The following is a 20,925-nucleotide window of genomic DNA, read 5'->3' as shown; positions in this document are numbered from 1 at the left end:
ACTGTGCTGCTAGCCTCTGTGGGAGTACACTTGACGTGTTGTACTCAAACTCTTTTGGGGATATTTATTCAAATAACTCCAATGTACACTATATGCTACTTATGCTCCATTTTCAACATAATAATGAGTACCATAATGTTAATGTAACGTGTAATAATTAACTTTATTTATCTACCTACCAGCCTCTAGTCTATAGCCTATGGTGCACTTTATTATTAACAACCTCACACATCCTCATTATCTGCAAACATTCCTGGCAATAACAATAATTCCAGTCATGCAAGTGTTGAAGAGAAAGACTGGTAAATCAATGCATTTCAATAATTGACCCACGCTATTTCCAATTAAAATATTGATCATTAAAGTGTCTTAAATTAGGTGTAGATTTAGGTTACTGCTCTGTTACGGTCTTACGGATCTTGAATTATGGTTTCTACGCCAAACGCCTGCAAATATATCTAAAGGATATAAAAAATATATCTAAAGGATATAAAACTTGAAAGTGTGAAGACTTTGGAAGCACTTAACTTTGGAGAACAGTCCCATAATAGAACCATAAATCTCACAGTAGTCGCGACTTCCCATGGTTTTCAAACCCTCTCATATGGATTTATCTTTTGAAACTCCAGGAAAAATGTACTGTTGTATGCGTCTCTAAACTTTTTTTTTACTGTAACAACTTCATTTCCCGCCTACCTGTATACTATAGCGTACATGGGGATGCCAGTGTATTCCCTGTGGCAACATGATAGAATGTAAAACCAGGGGTCCCTCTGTCCCCATGGACATGCTACAACATGATAGAATGTAAAGCCAGGGGTCCCCCTGTCCCCATGGACATGCTACAACATGATAGTTTGTAACACCAGGGGTCCCTGTCCCCATGGACATGCTACAACATGATAGTTTGTAACACCAGGGGTCCCTTGTCCCCATGGACATGCTTAATCTGTGGCTCTCGTTTTCCCTCGGGAGCCCAAGGCTTCCAGCAGTGGTGAAGTACTTTTAACCCGATTCTACAAAATGCCTTCTAACTCAGTAGTTCTCAAGCTTTTCCGTGCCAAGGACACCCAAATTGATATGTATTTTGACCCCCCCCCAGAAGAGAAGATTTGTGTTGAGAGTGTTCAATAATAGCAGATACACAGTATACAAGCTTGCTGTGCGGCACAAAAGTGACGCACTGTGATCTTGTAGATCTGCCATTTTTGAATAGCCAACGCTACAAAATGTTACTTGAGTAAAAGTACGAAGTATTATTTGGCATCAAAATATACCAATAGTAAATGTACTCAAAAATAGCTGATCTACAAGCTCACAATGCGCCTCTGTTAGTTTTCCAATAATCGGAGTGGAGTAAAAAGTACAATGTTTGATTCTGAGATGTTAGTAGAGTACTAGTAAGACGCCTCAGGGCGACATGCGCGCCAATTCTTGGCCATCTGGCCAGTGATGTATATTGGACAAGTTACCCATATATGGAGACCCCTGGTACCCATGTTTGGAGATCCATGTACTGTATATGGAGATATATTGTGTGAGTCCAAACATGCTTACCCAGTTATTTGTTATGTGAAAGTCCTATGACGTCTATGACATCTGACATCATACCCTTTTATGCCCATACATGGAGATCCCTGTCTGTAGAACCAGCCACACAGATATGGGCTGTCTTGGCCATCTGTCTTGGCCAGATTATGTTAGTGTGGTACCGGTATGTGGCCGGTGTGGCCTCCATGAATGGGCATTCCCATATTAAGTCCTGTTAGATATGGGCTTAATATTGATGACATCAGGGAACTCCATATATGGGCATAAAAGGGATTCTGTTAGTGTGACATCACAGTGAAGCCAGAGCGTGATCTCAGAGCAGCAAACCCATTCTGTTAAGAGTGGTTCCCCTGACATCACAGGGACATCAGAGCATGATGTCAGAGCGACAAACCCATAGAACCACAGTGTCAGGCGTGACCTACGGTCGCAATAAGACATAATATCGCAAAAATGGACATACAGTACTCAAGTAAAGCACCAGGTGAAGACCTCTGCCCCACTGCACGCTAGGTGGAGCATGCTCATACCTAGTAGGCCAGGGGTCTTCAACAGGGGGTCCGGGACCCCTAGGGGGTCCCCAGAATTACTACAGGGGGTCCTCCAAATCTTTGAGTGATAGAAAAAAAAATCTCCTTTTTTATATTAACCACTTGAACCCTAGCATCCATATTCAGAGAACTTTAGCCAAAAATAGCCAATCTACAAGATCAGCTATTTTGTAGATCGGCTATTTTTGGCAAAGAGCTTTGGTGTATTGTGGAAAAAGAGCAGACTAAGTACAGAGTGAAAGCTCAAGTTTATTAAGCGTTGGCGGTTCAAGTGGTTAAATATCTGAAAACACACATTGACATGAATCCAAAATACTGTGCTGCTGGCCTCTTGTGTGAGTACACTTGACGTGTTGTACTCAAACTCTTTTGAGGATTTTTATTCAAATAAATCCAATGTACAGTATATCGTCGTTGTCGTGTGGAAACCTCGTAGTCTCCAAGTTTCAAATGTGTAATTTTTTTCACAAAGTAAAGCCCTGCTTCATCACACAAGGCCGTCGCACAAAAGTAGTGAAAACAGCTGTCAAACAATGAAACTATATGGAAGGTTGTGGGGGTCCCTGCTTCATCTCTCTCTCAACTAAGGGGTCCTTGGGCTGAAAACGTTGAAGACTCCTGTTACAGGAGTCCTGTAGTAGGCAAACCATTCAGTAGGCAGCACTAGGAGAGAATAGAATAAGCACAGAGGTGACTTTGAGTCTGGAACAGCTGTCCTTGTTTCTGTGTTTTGCCCCTCTGTCTATTCAGACACCACACACATCATCTGAGCTTAGCTAGCAAGCCTGGTAAAAATACATTTAGTACTAGCTTGTGGCTTTAACCCATTAAAAGCGGGAAAGCATGTTTAATTTATTTTAGATTTTAGATTTGAACCACTTTAACACATTATATCATACTTTGGTTATTAAAAGAATGGCAGATCCAAAAGATTGTAGATCTGCTTTTTTAAGAATTTATTTTGAATATATTAAACATTTTAACTCAAATCTTTGCTTCTTGCGTCCAAGGAACAACACATTTTGAGATGGAGGTCTGTGGCCAAATACATATAATCTTGGGGGTCCTTGACATGAAAAAGTTTGAGCACCGCTGATATCAACATAAGTTTTTTTCCGAAAACTGTTAGGATTTAGAAGACATTTTTTAAATCGGCCTCATGCAGGGGTTTAGGGGTTAATACGATTCAAGCAATCATCATCAATTCATCAGCGGTGGCCTTGGTTCTTTAGGATGCAAAAAGCTCTGCATGTGTGCATGTATGTGTATGGTGGTTGTGGGGGGGGGGGGGGGGGGGGTTATCAGTATTATGGAGCAGATATTTCCTTCAGTCTAATGGTCCACCTTGGCAGAACCTTGGCTTTGCGTGGATGGGTTAATTCAACACACAGCGGTGGAAGGAGGAAGAGACAGCCTCATGCCACGGTTTGTTTTTTCAGAGGCTGTTTCAAATTGCTCTTTACCGATGATGTTTTTCCTGGTGAAAGAACTGGGTCACAGACTATACAACCCTGTTATACTTTGCTGCAAGTTGTATAATACTGAAAATATAGCTGATCTACAAGCTCACAACACGTCACAGTGTGAGCTTGTAGATCTGTGTTTTTTTGTGGGTGGGTGGGGTGGGGGGGATTCAGTGCACAGCCAAGTCAGACGAAACGCTCTCTAATAACCCTTGATAGAGAGTCTCTATAGAGGGTTAGCTGCAGAGGCAGGGAGGGGCTACTGCACTGTAGGGTCTGGGGACAACAAGGGTGTACAGTACATGAAGTGTGTATCCCTGATGTCATGTTGCCACCTCAACCTTGCGTGAGGTAGACAAAGAGCAACGGTTTCAGCTACAAACGTCAGATTTCAAAAATAAAGTGCTACCCATGTCTCATTTCGGTCAGAAATGCAGAAATGATGATCTCCGTTCACTGTAGTGACAGAGATGACGCGACTCTCCACTAGAGGGGGGAAATACAGGAAATAAAATGGGAAAACAGGATAAAAATGCTTTTTATTAAACAATCCGGGAGCGGCATGTAATTCTCGTTGAACGGCATAATTTCTGACTGAAATGAGGCTTGGGATATCACTTTATTTGTGAAATCTGACATTGTAGCTCAAACCGTTGCTTGTCTACCTCACGGGACGCGAGGTTGAGGTGGCAACATGGCGGTCATGTACAGTATATGACCGTCATGTATTCAGGGCTAAATAAGTGTGTAACTACTAAGTGTGTACACTTAGTAGTGTAGTCTTCCTCCCGGCACAATGCGGTGCAATGCAGCTTAGAATTTGTTATCCCCCTCCCCCGACACAGTTGTTAAATAAATAAAAAACACCTTGCGCCCACATTGTCTCTAGATAGGCCTACTAAATAATCATAGACTTTGTGCTTCAAGTTAAAACCAGCTCTTCCAAGGTGGTCTTAAAGCTGGCGCTGTGACAGCACAGGTGATTCCTTTATTATTTACAGAGCTCATTGTTTGGATTAGGCGCCTATAGGTCCAGGGTTTACAATGCGTTACACATTGATTGCACTGCACTCATACCCCTATAAACGGTGCATTATGCTAAGATTACTAAACTCGTTTCAGGGAAGAGGTGAGTAGTTGAGAGCAGGGGAAAAAACATTCTTGTGAGGATGGGTGGGCGAGTGGTTATATTTATTTTTATGTTTTTCCTGCGAGGTAGTACAAGTACACATGCATTTGTGTTATTTGCATTTGCAGCTTGCGTGTGTGCATGTATAGTATTATAGGCCTCTGTGGGTATTATAATGTGCTTCCATGCAGCTGTGATTTCCTTTCTGTGCATGTTTTGGGGTCCGAGGTCGCTGTGGGCTTTGACAGCTCCAAGCCTAGGCTGAGTTTGAGGTCGGTTGTAAAACACTGTTTGTTTGCAACTCTTTTGCTTGACAAGGCGAAGAAGGGGAGCCTCCTCCACTTTCCAAACGAAAGAGCCAGTTATCAGCGGTTATTGTCCCAATCACTCTGTGCTTTGAAAGGGGAAGGCACACAGTGCTACCGGACAGCTCATTAAGATAACACACAAACATGCCCCCACTCTCATCATCCAGGGGTTTATTAAAGTGGGACTCATTTCGGCTCCTTTGTCTGCCTCGGGAACCTCTGTCTTTGTGGGCGCAATTGCAGCCAGATGGCAAAACAAAGCTGGCTGTCTGGGGGAGACTTAGAGACGAGCCTCAGAAGGTACAGGGCCAATAACTCAACTTCACCCAGGCTCACCGCCCAGGCGCCCACACCGTGCACCCACACCGTGCACCCACCTGGCTGGAACCAGGTGGGTTGGGGCAGTGCTGGAGACTAACAGTACATTTACTAAAGTACAGTTTTGGGATGCTTTTAATTTACTTGAGTATTTCAATGTAAAAAATGTGATCCACTACACCTTAAAGGCAAATATTGTACTTTTGGCTCCACTATAGTTATTTGAATTCTATTCTACGATCTAGATTCTACACTCTACAAGCTCACAAAGCGATGCAATGCGAGGTGTTGTTAGACGTTGTTAGATCTGCTATTATTTAAGATTTTGACACATTTTTTAAAACATTTTAAACGTTTGGTAATTTCGATGCTAATAATGCTGACTATTATAATGGAAAGTTGCCTGATTAGATACAGGGCCAGTAACTCAACTTCAGCCAGTCTGCATGGGTGCCCACATAGTTGCCCACATGGGTGCCCACATGAGTGCCCACATGGGTGACCACAACATGCACCTGGCTGGAACCAAGGGTGTTGGGGGCAGTGTGGAGATTAACAAAGTACATTTAATCAAGTACTGTAACATTTGAGGGCACTTTTGGCTCCACTATAATTACTTTGTCACACCCAGTGTGAAGTGAGTGGTGCCTTTGATGAGTTCATTTCATTCACTTCAGGGCTGCTCAATAGCACCACCTGAAGGTACAGTAGGTAACCCAGCGTATTGGAGCTGTTGAGGCCATTATGTCCATATGTCCATATGAGGCCGTGCTCAACCGGACATACGGACATATGGACATACACACTTGGTCACTTGTTGGAACGGCTGGCACCGCTCAACAATGAAATACTAAGTACTTTTATTTATAAGTATATTTTGATGTCAATACTTTTGCACTTTTACTCTGGCAAAATTCTGAGCGCAAGACTTCTACTTGTAACACAGTATTTCTACATTGTGGTATTGCTACTTTTACTTTATGTACTTCCAGGGGCATCACAAGGGGGGGAGAAGTGGGACTGAGTTACTAGGGCCCAAGGTGGAGGGGCCTGGAATTATTTTATACTTTAGCTATTGAAAAATAGCAGATATACAAGCTTACAGCGTGGCACCGAGTGCCACGCTGCGAGCTTGTAGATCTGCAATGTTTTTGAAACGTTGTGAAAATGTGTGCAACTCTTTAAATATATGTATTTTTTAAGCGAACATTGTCATTTTGCTTCTGGGGGGGTCCCTGGAACTAAATATTTTGAGATGGGGGTCCGTAGTCAAATACATATCATTTTGGGGGTCCTTCACTTGAAAAGGTTTGAGCACCACTGACATAGAAACATAGGTTTTTCAAAAAAAAAAAAACTTTCAAAGACTTATTTATTTATTTATTTTTTCAAAGATTTTTCAAAATAGCAGATCTACAAGCTTGCAGCGCGGCACTCGGTGCCACACTGTGAGCCTGTGAGCTTCTGCTATTTTTTTGCTAATAGTTAAAGTACCCAGGGCCCAGCATTTGGTGCGACAGCCCTGCGTACTTCTTCCAGCGCTAGCTGGGTGTGGGATGGGTGACCTCCTCTCTCTGTTGGAGCCAGTCTCTCTGAAACATTGATGAGACATTACACATTAGAGAAGGAAAGTCATTCTCTCAGCCTCCTCTCAGAGACATTCTTTCACCTCTCGGCTTATTAAAATCGCATGGTATTAACTTTGCCGTTCACAGAGAGGCTAAATAATTGAATCAGACCAAAGACGGAGTCAAATGAATAACTCTAATGACATTAACGCTTGAGGGAGAGCCATTCGGAGCTGTGAAGGGTATAGAGCCACCGTGGGCGAGTGGGCTGCCTGAATCTTGCTCTGCTTGCTAATAGCGAAATTAATTCAGCCGCTGATGAGGACATATTCCTGCACAAGCAAAATATCATATCGCTCATATCGCAAAAAAAAAAAAAAAAAAGACCCACAGATATAATCGCTCTGTTTCAATTCACTGGTGCAGTAGGAAAGTCAGAGGAATCCTATTGCAACACCTAACGTGTTTATAATTACATTTTAATTCAAATGAGAAAGGACATGCATTAAGAATTAATCGTATTTTATGAGTTCTGGTGTTGAGTTTGAAAAGAGGCCCATTACAGTTTCCTTTTTTCTCACTCCGCCAAGGGGTTAATGACTTAACCAATTAACACATTCGCTGCCCGCAATGAATGCAAGGGTTAATTTGCTGGTGCCCATGGCAACTCGCCATTTTGCCTACCTTCGAGGTCCTGGCGAAAAAAAGTAATCCGAGTAAATGTAATCCAAGCATGTCCTGTTTATTTCGCGAAAATCTTTTCTTTCAGTCAGGACCGTTTTTTATCAATCTACAGCCACAGCGTTTGTGTGACGGCCGGTAGAAGAGGCCGCCGTTTTGAACGTGAAAGAAAAAAAACAAAAGATCCGGAGAAAACTGCATTTTTGTGCAGCAGCTTTACAGGGCAGTGAACGAGGCAGACAGCACTTCCTGGTCATTTGATTTCACGCTGCATTTTGGGAAATGGAGTTTGTTTCATCACTGCGGTAGCCAAGTACAATAGCTACAGTACAATAGTTTACTGTACAAAACGTCAAACGCGTCGATGGGCACACGTAAACATCAAAGAGATTGGCGCGTTGACACCACGTGGGCATCCGATGAGAGCCCCATTCTACAAATGCCTTCTAAACCAGCAGTATCAAACTTTTTCATGCCAAGGGCCCCCAAATTGCAAAGTATGTATTTGTCCACGGACCCCATCTAAAATGTTTTGTGCCAGGGACCCCCTGAAGAGAAGATTTGAGTTAACAGAGGCAGGTTGTAATCTCAGATTATGTCTTTGTATGATCAAGTAGGCATCTATTGTTAAATATAATTAGGACCACGGATATGCTTTAAAAGTAAAAGATATTTTCATTTCATTAGGTCCTTAAGCCCTATATAATTCAATATAATTGTAGTGGAGTGAAAATACAATATATGCCTCAGATATGTAGAGGAGTAGAAGAGTATAAACTAAGTATTGAAAAGTGTACCCATTACCCAAGTCAAGTAAAAGCACCTAATTGTATAGTATTTGAGTATTTTTTGTATTTGTATTTATTTATTAGCACACATAATTGAAATAAGAAAAACAATACATTTATATCAAATATTGTGCAGGAGAAGTGAAGAAGCCAAAGGCTTATGAAGAACTTCCCCTAATTATAAAACAGACATAAGTATACATATTTAAAATAAAAAATAAAAGATTATACAGTACATTCAATAAACATGCTTAGATGAAATCCACATACAATAGAGTACATGAAGTACATACATATGTACTACAAACTATCTACAGACCTGTACACAACCAAATACACATGATCTACTACATTTTAGCTATGAGCATCTTTTTATAGTTGGCTTTAAAAACCAGTAATGAAGATCCTTTAAGCATTGGATCGGCGGCATTCCATAGATTAGCTCCTCTAAATCTTATTGAAAACTGCCTGAGGGAAGTACGACAATAAGGTACATGAAGGTCTTTTGATTGCCGTGTGACATATGAATGAATATCAGAATTGAATGAAAAGAAACTATTAAAACCATTTGGTAGATTGCATTGATCATAGATACATTTATACACAAATATACATATCTGTAAAGAATTAACATCGGACACAGACAGAATGTTTAGTTTCTTGAAGAGGGGAGCAGATGGTTCAAATCGATCAGAGGATGTTGCCAGTCTAACAAATCTTTTTTGAAGTAAAATAATTTTTTGGAGATGTGAAGAATGAGTACTAGCCCATATCACATTACAGTAAGATATATAAGGAAAAATTAGACTATAATAAAGAATTAAAAAACAACTTCTATCCATCAATGAACAAACCTTCCTTATTATACCTACTGACTTCATTGCTTTTTTACAAACATGATCTATGTGTTTTTTCCAGTTGAGTTTATCATCAACTATAATACCTAAAAACTTTGTCGAAGTTACTTGATTAATTTTGGTGTCATTGATGAATAGTTTTGCCTCCTCTTTCGAATAAGTCTTACCTTTATTACAGAATAAAATAAAGTTAGATTTGTCTATATTTAACGATAGCTTATTAGTCTGGAACCAATCCGAGACACGAGATAAACCATCATTTGCCTCCCTAATCAATGATGACAAATTATCATGTGACATAATGAGATTGGTGTCATCAGCAAATAGGATTGAGAATAATGTAGGAGATACCCAAGCAAAATCATTTATATATATCAAAAATAAAAGAGGGCCAAGTATAGAGCCCTGGGGAACACCACAGGCTAGCTTTGCCCTGTCAGAGTCTGTGCCATTTATGGATACAAACTGTTCTCTATTATAAAGGTAATCACTGAGCCACTTGATCACATCACCAGCCAAACCATACCTCTGAAGCTTGGATATTAGAATGTTATGGTCCACGGTATCAAACGCTTTGGATAAATCCAAAAATATACCAATTGAAAGTTTCTTATTGTCTAGTGCATTTGTAATTTTATCAATAAGCTGCAATAGAGCCATATACGTAGAATGTTTTTGTCTGAAACCATACTGATGTTCATATAATATATTATTGTCATTAAGATGTTTCAAAATTCTGGTATAAATCAACTTCTCCAATATTTTAGATATAGACGGTAATATAGAAATCGGCCTATAGTTGGAAAATGAGGTTGAATCACCCGATTTAAACAGAGGTATAACTTTTGCCACTTTCAAATCACTTGGAACAACACCTGTCGCAAGGGAAAGTGAAAACACGTGGTTCAGTGGCTCAATGATTGAGGGCAGTACCTCTTTAACCAGACTGCTTTTGATGTTATCATACCCTGCTGCTGAGTTTTTTAATTTTAAAATAATCTCCTGTATTTCTTCTGATGTAGGTGGTTCAAATATAGACATGGGCGGGTACTGACCCTGAATCTTTTCAAGAGGACAGTTGCTTGTGCTCTTAATCTTTCTAGCCAAGGAAATTCCAATGTTTACAAAATAATTATTAAACCCATTTGCAATCTCTGATGAATTAGAGTATAAATGTACAGTATTTAATTACTTTTCACAGCTACCTCTCACCCACCATCTTTCTCTGTATTTCTGACATTTATGTGGGCTTTTATTCTTATCCCTGCACTTGTACAATCCGACGACATGGCATAAGAAGTAAAAAAGACTATATCCTTAGTAAGTAAGGTGAGTCTTCTTTTGGACAAATTAACTCATTTTGTGCTCCTGAAATTAACGGATTAAAATGTCCAGCGTGCCTCTCGCTTTCTCCATAAGCGGCCAGTCTCTTATTTTGAAGGCCAGAAGTCGATTGCGTAAACACTTCCGGTTTGACGTCATCACGTCATTCACCGGAATCGCTCGTCGTCAACATGCCGTTGTGTAATGGCGGATCGTTGCTTTTCAACATGTGTTTTATTAGCGAGAATCTACTGCCATCCTCCCCTTTGAAAGTGTTGTTTGGAGATAATGGACATTAAAGATGAGATTCCCCGTCTGCCTCAATGTTATGGGATTACTATTTTGTGCACGTGGATCCGTGATGATGATGAATCGGCGAGGGCGATTGTGCCAGGACCTTCCGCGCAGCTACAGGGTAGGAGAACCGCCGTTACAGTAATAGAGTACTTTTCACGAGTATACTCGGGATCGGCACCATATGATACTCGAGTATTTTTCACGAGTATTCTCGGGATTGGCTACAAATGAGTTAAGGAAGCTCAACAGAGTTTACAAGCTTAGTGAAGTAATGTGAATTCCTCTTGCCAGAAAGAAAACAATAGATGAAGCCATATTTATCTATTACATTATCATGTCTCTGTTTTTGGGTGGAAACCTCATTACGTCCAAAACAGCAAAAGTAGCAGATCTACAAGCTCGAAACGCAACACGTGTTGTGGAGCTTCTACTTTTGATTTGTGCGTGTGAATCTACAGAAGAAAATATGGCTGTTTCCAACACCTGAATAATACCTTAGCAATGCCAACCAACAGCTGACTGTCCATCGCCTTTATTTTGTGATTTTTCGTAAATTTGTGTTTTCATAAATTAATGCCTACTAGATCATACTACAGCGTCACCCAAAAGCATAAACAGTGACAGTAACAGATCTGTAGATCTGCTACTTTTGCTTGTGTTGCCTTAGGCAAATGTTAAAGTTTTGTGCTTATTTTTTACTTGAAGTAATTCAATGCAACATGTTTGTATTTCTATTTACATGAGAAATGCTTGTGAGTGCTTTAATGTGAAACTACACGTTTTATTTTGAAAGCTCCTTTTGTATGTGGCCAGAGCCACTTCCTGTCAGCACCATTTTTGATGCAGCAGTGCACAGAGAGACAACCTGTTAAGAGCTGTGAGCCTGAAAAACCCCATCTAACCCACTTGGAAGCATTTTAGAGGCAATGCTGTAAGTTGTGTTGTTAATTTCAGTTGTGATAACTTTATGTGACCATTTTGTGACGTTTTTGTGAATGTTTATTTTGGGTAAAGTTAATTCCTGAATAATGTTTGCTGCTGTCTGCAGAGCCTATGCACACACAGGTGTATGTCATGACACTAATTACTTTGAAGTGCCTCTCATTTTGCTACTTAGGCCTAACTGGATTATTTCTTTATTGTGAAATGTTTGCAATGTTTCTATTAAGAACACAGACACTGAATATTGTATTGTTTTATTATTTTTGCAGTTTTCACCGCCATGTTAATGAGGAAGAGCAACAGTAAATGGTCAATTCTTACTTCGACTCTGTCTTCATTGGCTGCGGTTTAGCTTGGTGTTTAGTGACAGTTCCCTACACTGCATGAGAACACTACAGTGAAAAAGCAGCACTAGAAGTTTTCGAGTGAGATGACAAGATGGCCTCGAAAGCAAGCAGCAAGGCGTCCAGTGCTGGGAGCGGCAGGACATCATCATCAACAGGAAGTGCAGCTTGTGCCCGAGCCAAAGCCGAAGCAGCCAAGGTGAGAGCGCAATATGGTACACAAGAGGCCAAATTAAAAATGGAAAAAGCTGCCAGAGAGGCGGAAAAGTTAACACGAGAGGCGGAAAAGTTAACACAAGATGCACAAAGTCAATTGGAAACAACACGAATAGACACAGAGTTGGAAGTACTAACATTACACAGAGAAGCCGATGCAGCCATAGTGGAGGCACAAGTTTTGGAACGTGCGGAAGCAATGGAAATTGTAGATGAAATCGAGGAATCAGAATCAGAAAGGGCGAAAATGGAACGCACCAGTGAATATGTCAAATCTCAAATTGACTTAAAACGCTCTCCCTCACCTCACGCACAATCAAATGACAGCTTTATATCTGTGAATGAGAACCTAAGTTGGGACCTAAGAAAGTCTGTAAAGGCAGACAACACATACTCACCAAAGCCTGTGAAAGTTGAAGATACACACCAACTTGATCCACAGAGAGCTAAAGGGAAGTCTGCAGTCAAAACAGCAAACCCCTCCATGAATGTTAATGCTTCGCCCTATGTTCCCCAACACAACCGAACAGCTAGCACGCCACCTCCAACAGAGACATTGGCACAGTATTTGGCACGACGAGACCTTGTCAATTCAGGACTGTACCAGTTCGACGATAAGCCAGAGAATTACCTTGCATGGTTTTCCTCTTTCACCAGTGCAGCTGGTGAAGTTAACTTAACACCAATTCAGGAATTAGACCTCATGACTAAATGGCTGGGAAAAGAATCTGGAGAACAGGTGAGACGCATACGCTCAGTACATGTTGGCAACCCCAATCGAGCGTTACAGAAAGCATGGGAGAGACTGCGGGACTGCTATGCTGCCCCCGAAATAATTGAAAAGTCACTGTTTCAGCGGCTGGACAGTTTCCCCAAGATTTCCGCCAAAGACCACGTAAAATTACGTGAGCTAGGAGATCTGCTTATGGAGATCCAAGGAGCCAAGGAGGATGGCTATCTCTCCGGTCTGTTGTACCTCGACACCCCACGCGGAATTGGACCAATTGTGCAGAAGCTTCCTTTTGGACTTCAGGAAACATGGCTGTCTTCAGGATCACGCTACAAAGAAGACCACCATGGTCGCTTCCCTCCTTTTGATTATTTTTGTAACTTTGTATGCTATGAGGCAAAGAAAAGAAACGACCCTAGCTTCATGTACCAAGACAGTACCACACCTCCCACAAAACCAGAACACTCCATTGCGAAGAACTTCAACACCAACAAACCCATCTTAGTCAACCAAACCGATGTTTCTACAACCAACGACGACCCTAACAAAAACTGCCCAATACACAACATGTTACATCCGCTCAAAAGATGCAGAGCATTTAGACACAAATCCCTTGACGACAGAAAGGCCTTCCTGAAGGAGAGAGGCATATGTTTTAAATGCTGTTCATCAACCTCCCACATGGCTAAGGACTGCAATTCCATTGTGAAGTGCTTAGAATGCGACAGCCCCAATCACGATGCGGCCATGCACCCTGGCCCATCTCCTGAAACCAACATGGCTCCTTCACCGTCACAAGAGAACGGCGGGGAGGGAGAAGAGCAGCCTGACACGGCTGTGGTAGAAACAAGCTGTACAGAAGTTTGTGGTCCAGGGGAGAGGAGTCGTTCATGTTCAAAGATTTGCCTCACAAAGGTGTACCCCAAAGGTGCAAAGGACAAGGCCATCAAAGCCTATGTAATTCTGGACGAACAGAGCAATCGTTCCTTAGCCAGACCAGAGTTCTTCAAGCTGTTCAAGGTGGAGAGCAAACCACTCTCGTACAACCTCAGAACTTGTTCCGGCATTACCGAAACGTCCGGTAGATTGGGTGAAGGATTCCAGATTGAGTCACTGGATGGCAAAACTGTCATCTCTCTCCCACCACTCCTTGAATGTCAAGACATCTTAAACAATCGTTCAGAGATTCCAACACCAAGCGCAGTACTACACCAGCCTCATCTTCAGCACATTGCCAAGCACATCCCTGAACTTGACCCAGAAGCAGAAATACTTATTTTACTCGGAAGAGACGTTCTTAGGGCACACAAAGTCAGGCAACATGTCAACGGACCACACCATGCTCCCTTCGCCCAACGTCTGGACCTGGGCTGGGTGGTAATAGGGGAGGTGTGCTCAGGCAATGTACACCAGCTGGCGGTCAACACGCTCAAGACCCACGTGTTGGAAAATAGTTGCCATTCAACTTCACATCTCTGCACGAGCTTCATACGTGTCAAAGAGACAGAGCAAGCGTTCGTCCAAGATCGTGTTCAATCTATCCATCTGTCCTTACCTGCAAGATCCTTACCTGCATCCTGCCTGGCGCAGTCTCCCTGGTCCACCGAACCCTCCGTCCTGCCTCAGTCACCTACAGAGAAAGTGGAAACAAATGAGACATTCAACTTAACTGAACCTGAAAAGGATTTAGAAATCCGACCACAAGTACAGAACTGTGCTACCTACCTTGAGGAACCAATACTTACCTCCGACTGCTTCCAAGACTTCTCCAGCTACATTGATTCCACGCTTCTCCAGCTAAACTTTTGCTTAAAAGAACTTTGTACACTAGAGTTCACCACTGCCAGGAATGCAAAACCACTCCAACCTCTGCCTACAGATCTGCAAAACCCCTTCATCCTCTCACCGTCGATGCCCCTTGCTCTAGCGAACCAGTACTGCACCCCTTGGAGCGATGGATACTTACCTTCCATGCCAAAGCTACCAGTAGGAGGCCTAGTTCCGCTCAGCGACAAGCTGACCACCCGCAACAGTTGGCCCATGGACATGATCCTTGCTACTTCCCTCGGAAAGGACACACATGAGACAAATGATCAAGGCATTCCCAACGGTTGATCTAGACTAGAGACTGTCATGGACTCCCACAAGTTATAGTGACCTCACATAGGTCAGACGGGGAGTGTGTTGCCTTAGGCAAATGTTAAAGTTTTGTGCTTATTTTTTACTTGAAGTAATTCAATGCAACATGTTTGTATTTCTATTTACATGAGAAATGCTTGTGAGTGCTTTAATGTGAAACTACACGTTTTATTTTGAAAGCTCCTTTTGTATGTGGCCAGAGCCACTTCCTGTCAGCACCATTTTTGATGCAGCAGTGCACAGAGAGACAACCTGTTAAGAGCTGTGAGCCTGAAAAACCCCATCTAACCCACTTGGAAGCATTTTAGAGGCAATGCTGTAAGTTGTGTTGTTAATTTCAGTTGTGATAACTTTATGTGACCATTTTGTGACGTTTTTGTGAATGTTTATTTTGGGTAAAGTTAATTCCTGAATAATGTTTGCTGCTGTCTGCAGAGCCTATGCACACACAGGTGTATGTCATGACACTAATTACTTTGAAGTGCCTCTCATTTTGCTACTTAGGCCTAACTGGATTATTTCTTTATTGTGAAATGTTTGCAATGTTTCTATTAAGAACACAGACACTGAATATTGTATTGTTTTATTATTTTTGCAGTTTTCACCGCCATGTTAATGAGGAAGAGCAACAGTAAATGGTCAATTCTTACTTCGACTCTGTCTTCATTGGCTGCGGTTTAGCTTGGTGTTTAGTGACAGTTCCCTACACTGCATGAGAACACTACATTGCTATTTTTGAATTTGAATCCTGAAAAGTAACAGTTTTGGACAGACGGTAATGAGGTTTCCACCCGACAGAGACGATATTTATAGTTTTAAAGTCCCTTTAAGCAATCTTGACTCCTCTGTGCTTGGTAACTATAGACTGATCTCTAACCTTGCCTTTCTTGGCAAAATAATAGAGAAAGTCGTCTCCATACCAGTGATGTTAATGAGGTATTTCAGTCTGGGTTTTGGGGGCCTATAGCACTCCTGCTAAATGATTGGAGAGTTAAAGATAGGGGTTTTTGTATTAACCCATTTAGGCCTTGAACCCCGTTTTGTAAATGTACCTTTCAAGACGGGAACCCCTTTTGGGGTTCTTGTTGCTATATGTACAGTACATAGCAACATCATCATTTTGTTATTTTTGAATAAATATTTGTAAGTAACTAGGTAAAGATGTCATACATATGTAGTGGAGAAAAGACATGGAAATACTCAAGTAACAAAACCTCAAAATTGTACTCAAGTACATCAGTACCTTTACTTATTCTTTGTTACTATCCTCCGATGTCCCCGACGCATGCTGTTTTCCGTGTCAGAAGCCAGGCAGCGCGGTCGGGGAGAAGGAGGAGGGGATGGATAGCTCTGGGAGAATTACAAAGCTCTTATCACATGCGTCATGGTGGGTGTGTACTCCACCCTGAAGCCTGTAATTACATCCCTGTAGAGCATCTCCCCTCACACACACGCCTCACCCTATTATTCCTGCACAACGCCAATTTGTGGGAGAACCTTCTCCCCCGTTCTGTTCCTTCAAACCGCTCCTCTCCTCCTGTGTGCTGCTCCGTCCTGCCATTTGGGGAGGGAAGAAACACCTCGGTAACCATCAAGGCTGTTGTTGTTGTTGTCGGGGGTGGTGGAAAGTAAAAGTACATTTAATCAACTACTGTACAATGTTTTTTATTTACTTTACTTGAGAATTTGCATTTCTCGATACTATACTGCAGGGGTTCTCGAACCTTTTTAGGCTGTGACCCCCAAAATAAACATATTTGAACTGGGGACCCCCACCCTGACAAGCACTCGGAATTGTAGATATTACATTTAACGTGACTCGGTTCCACAGATAAATATTGTGAGAATAGCCAAACTACATGTGACAATAGCCGCTCACAACACGCTCACAACGCCTCGCGTTGAGAGGCGTTGTGAGCATGTAGTTAATATTTGACAGTTTGGCCAGTTTGGTATTAAAAGTCCCTTTGGTCTTGAAAGTCCTTAAAGTGTTACTTTATAAATGTGCAGATACCCTGTATACACTTATACTGTATGTTGATTTTTTTACCGTTGAGTGAGAAAAAAAATTATATTAAGCTAATCATTTGGGGACCCCACAACATCATTTGGGGACCCCACTTGGGGTCCTGAACCCCAAGTTTGAGAACCACTGCTACAGTATAGTTTTTACTCCACCACACCTCCACCACAACACCTCATTGAACAGCTTTATAGTTACAAATGACTTTGTAGATATGGTCTGTTAATAAAGTGTGACATTAAAATCATTACCTTTTCGCTTTTACTCAAGTAAAATGTTGAGTCTTACCTGTAACAGAGCATTTCTACATTGTGGCACTGAGGTACGCAGGGAGCTGTGTGTTTCTGTGTCTGCATATGTCTCAGCAGTTATCTGCTATTGAGGAGGGTTCAGCTGATCCTTGTCAGAGCAGAGCAGATAGAGCTGAAATAGCGTAGCTCTCTCTCTAAATCATGAGGAATAATGAGCGTTGTCACAGCTAATGAAAGCAGTCAAAGCGTACCCGGTCCCGGGTGCACATTGCCCACCACCCGCACGTCACAACAGGACCCAACCGCTACCGGGTCGTTGACCCGCCAGGCACGTCTGATCTGATCGCCATTTGAATATTGGATTGTACAAAGTGACGGATGTTGAGGGGGAGGTGGGCTCGGGTACAACAGGGCTCTCAACCATTAACATAAACAACAGTTTCCCTTAGATGAGTTAGATTTATATTATTCGGATACATTTGCATGACCAAGAAGACTAAAGCGAAGTGTGTGTGTGTGTGTGGAAGCATTTGAAAATCTGGCTTGTGAGACAAAATCACGACACACTAGCTTGTTAGCTTGAAATTCGTTGACATTTTTTGAAAATGTTTTTTATTTAATTGTATATACAGTACCAAAACCTTCCGCCTATAATAATGGCATGCCCAAAATAGGAATGTCAGGTTGAACGTGGATAAGAGATCCTTTCCCGCTCGTTCCCACACCTCCTTGTACCATCTACACCTGTCATCCACCTGTCATACACCTTACCTCCACCCTCTTCTGTCATGTCACCTGGGCTCTTCTGCCAGCACCAGCGGATGAACGCCTATCCATCTCACTATAGCCTGATCTACACACACGCATACACGGACGTACCGTATGCACGGACACATGCACGTACGCGCACACACACGCACGCACGCACGCACGCACGCACGCACGCACGCACGCACGCACGCACGCACGCACGCACGCACGCACGCACGCACGCAAGCACGCACGCACGCACGCACGCACACACACACACACACACACACACACACACACATTTTAGGATTTTTACTAATGCAATTTTTCCCCTGCATTTTTTAGCCCCAACCCTAAAACTGAAAATAGCCAAACTCACAATGCGTCATAGGTGTATGACACTGGCACGCAACCAAGTATAAATCAGCCATTAACTCCAACAGCATAACCTAACCTCTAAAATATCTAATCCTAACCCTTACCGCAATCTCTAACTAGTCGTAACTAAAGATTATATATATTTTTGAACCATAAAACAACCCTTTCTCTTGTGAGGACCTGGAAAATTGTGCTTACAATTTCTATTACTCAAATTCTACTACACTTGCTGGCCGTTACAAGTATAGAAAGTACAAACACACACACACACACACACACACACACACACACACACACACACACACACACACACACACACACACACACAGAGAAGAGAGAACACAGCGCCCTCCCGTCCTTTGTCTTCCCAGGGCGAGCGCTCCTTGGTTCCACATGAGCACTCAGCGGTTGTGACTAATTAAATCAAGCGCCGTGCCCTCTGCTTCCTGTTCACCATGGCAAGGTTGGCGCACCAGGAACAGCTCAGAGGAGACCAGAGACGGAAGGAAAGGACAATATTGAGGAAAGGAGAGAGGAAAGGAGCGGAGGGGGTGTGGGGTGTGTGGATGGCGTTGGCAGGCCGCGATCACGCTCCGCACTTTGTCCAGATTGCAGCTAGAGCTGCAAACCATAGACATAGAAAGGTAGACGCCTCCTTCGGCTCTGGGGCATGTGCATCGAGGGACCAAGGGAATCTGTGTGCATCGCTTCCGCGTGCGTCACACATACGGAAGTTGCTAGGCCAATCAGAGGCAGGTGGGGGCGGGTCTTTACGTACGCAGCCTGTAAGAACAGCTGAGCCGCGCAATTGGAACTGGCTCTGTTGAATTCAATTGGAATTTATTGTGGTGGCACGGTGTCTCATTTCATTCATTCCCTGTATGAAAAGTCTGTATGAAAATATCACAATAAATAAATTATCTTTTTTTTTTTTTTTTTATATCTTTTTATTTTTATTTGTATCCCACGATTTTGCAACCCATTTTCACCCAGTGCCAATTGCCTATGTAATCCTGGGCTCTGCTCTGCCACGCCTGGGGAGACAACGGACTGATCTCATGCTTCCTTCAATGCATGGGTAGTCCAAGTTGTTTCTTTTCACCTGACAGGGGGGATTTCCCCGGGATGGACGTAGCGTGTGGAAGGAACACGTTATTCCAACCAGTTCCTTTCCCCTCCATCAAGCGCCCCGGCTGGCCAGGCAATATGGAGATAAGAGGTTTTTGCCCGACAACAACGATATGGATTTCAATGTGAACATTCTGAAAAGACGGAAAAAAGCTAAATAATTTGTACTCTAACTTCATAGAGTTGAGCACAAAGCAGCAGCATAGCAGAGCAGCATCAATAAGAATGAGCAGTAAGCACTCAGTTAAATAGCACGCACCAATCTGATAGAGTGAGCATGTGACTGATCAGTCTGCCTGGACCTACAGTCTCAGGCTTCACATCTATCTCAACTGCAGGTGCGGCAGTGGCTCAGGGGTAGAGTTGCCGTCTTAGAACACAGAGGGTTCCTGAAGGGTTCCCAGGTCGATCCCGGGCTTCCCCAGAGTTGGTGTCCTTGAGCAAGACTCTGAACCCCTAGTTGCTCCCGGTGAGCAGGTTGGTGCCTGGTTTCCTCCACCATTGGTGTATGAATGTGTGTGTGAATGGGTCAGGGGTGTCGCACCAAATTCTGGGGACAAGGATTCACTTTGGGCCCCCCTAGGAATGTTCTTCATGGGGGGGGGGGGGGCTCCACCTAGTAACTCAGTCCCACTCCCCCTAGTGTCACGCCCCTGTTATGGGTGAAGGTAATCATGCACAATCTATGTAAAGCGGCTTGGATAAAGGCGCAATATAAATGTACCATTGTCAATGACTTAATTCATCTCATGTGTTCCTCTCAATCTGTTTCTTTCAGCTTCAGCTATGACACCGCTGAAGAGCTAAGACCAACGGAAGAAAGGTGAGCATTGTGCATTCCCCAGGGGTCCTTAAGGGGGGGTTTGTAGATTTTGCTATAAAAATGTGCAACAGTGTGAAATGAGCGGTGCAAACACGACACACATGCATATCTCCTTGTATGGGCCGTTCTGTCCATGACGTTCACTTTGTGTGTATTATTTGCTAATTTTTGTGGACAATACACACAAAGTATAACGTAGGAGCGTGCAAAAATTCACTCAAAAATATATATTTTCAGGTGGCGGTCCGCGGCCAATACATAATCCTTGACATAAAAAGGGAAAAAGAGAACCACTGCTGTAGCCCCCCCTGGTGTTTCTATTCTAATTCTTAAGGCCCAAGGCGGGCCATGAAAAGGCACTAATCTG

At 42.7% G+C, this 20,925-nt stretch overlaps 1 protein-coding gene across 2 annotated transcripts in view; it reads left to right on the top strand.

Moving 5' to 3' along the window:
* The window catches only part of cd276 (CD276 molecule), a 193,730-nt gene that overhangs the window by 141,102 nt on the left and 31,703 nt on the right, over nt 1-20,925 (top strand). For both annotated transcript variants that reach the window (XM_080729260.1, XM_080729259.1), the window contains one exon: nt 20,514-20,558. In XM_080729260.1, the coding sequence (XP_080585386.1) occupies nt 20,514-20,542 (29 nt within the window). In that variant the 3' untranslated portion in view covers nt 20,543-20,558. The remainder of the gene's footprint in view (nt 1-20,513; nt 20,559-20,925) is intronic.

This window comes from Nannobrachium achirus (genome assembly GCF_963921795.1).
Source record: "Nannobrachium achirus genome assembly, chromosome: 7".
In the NCBI taxonomy this organism is placed as follows: domain Eukaryota; kingdom Metazoa; phylum Chordata; class Actinopteri; order Myctophiformes; family Myctophidae; genus Nannobrachium; species Nannobrachium achirus.
The sequence above is the reverse complement of the archived record's forward strand: the minus strand, read 5'-3'. Positions and strand labels throughout refer to the sequence as shown.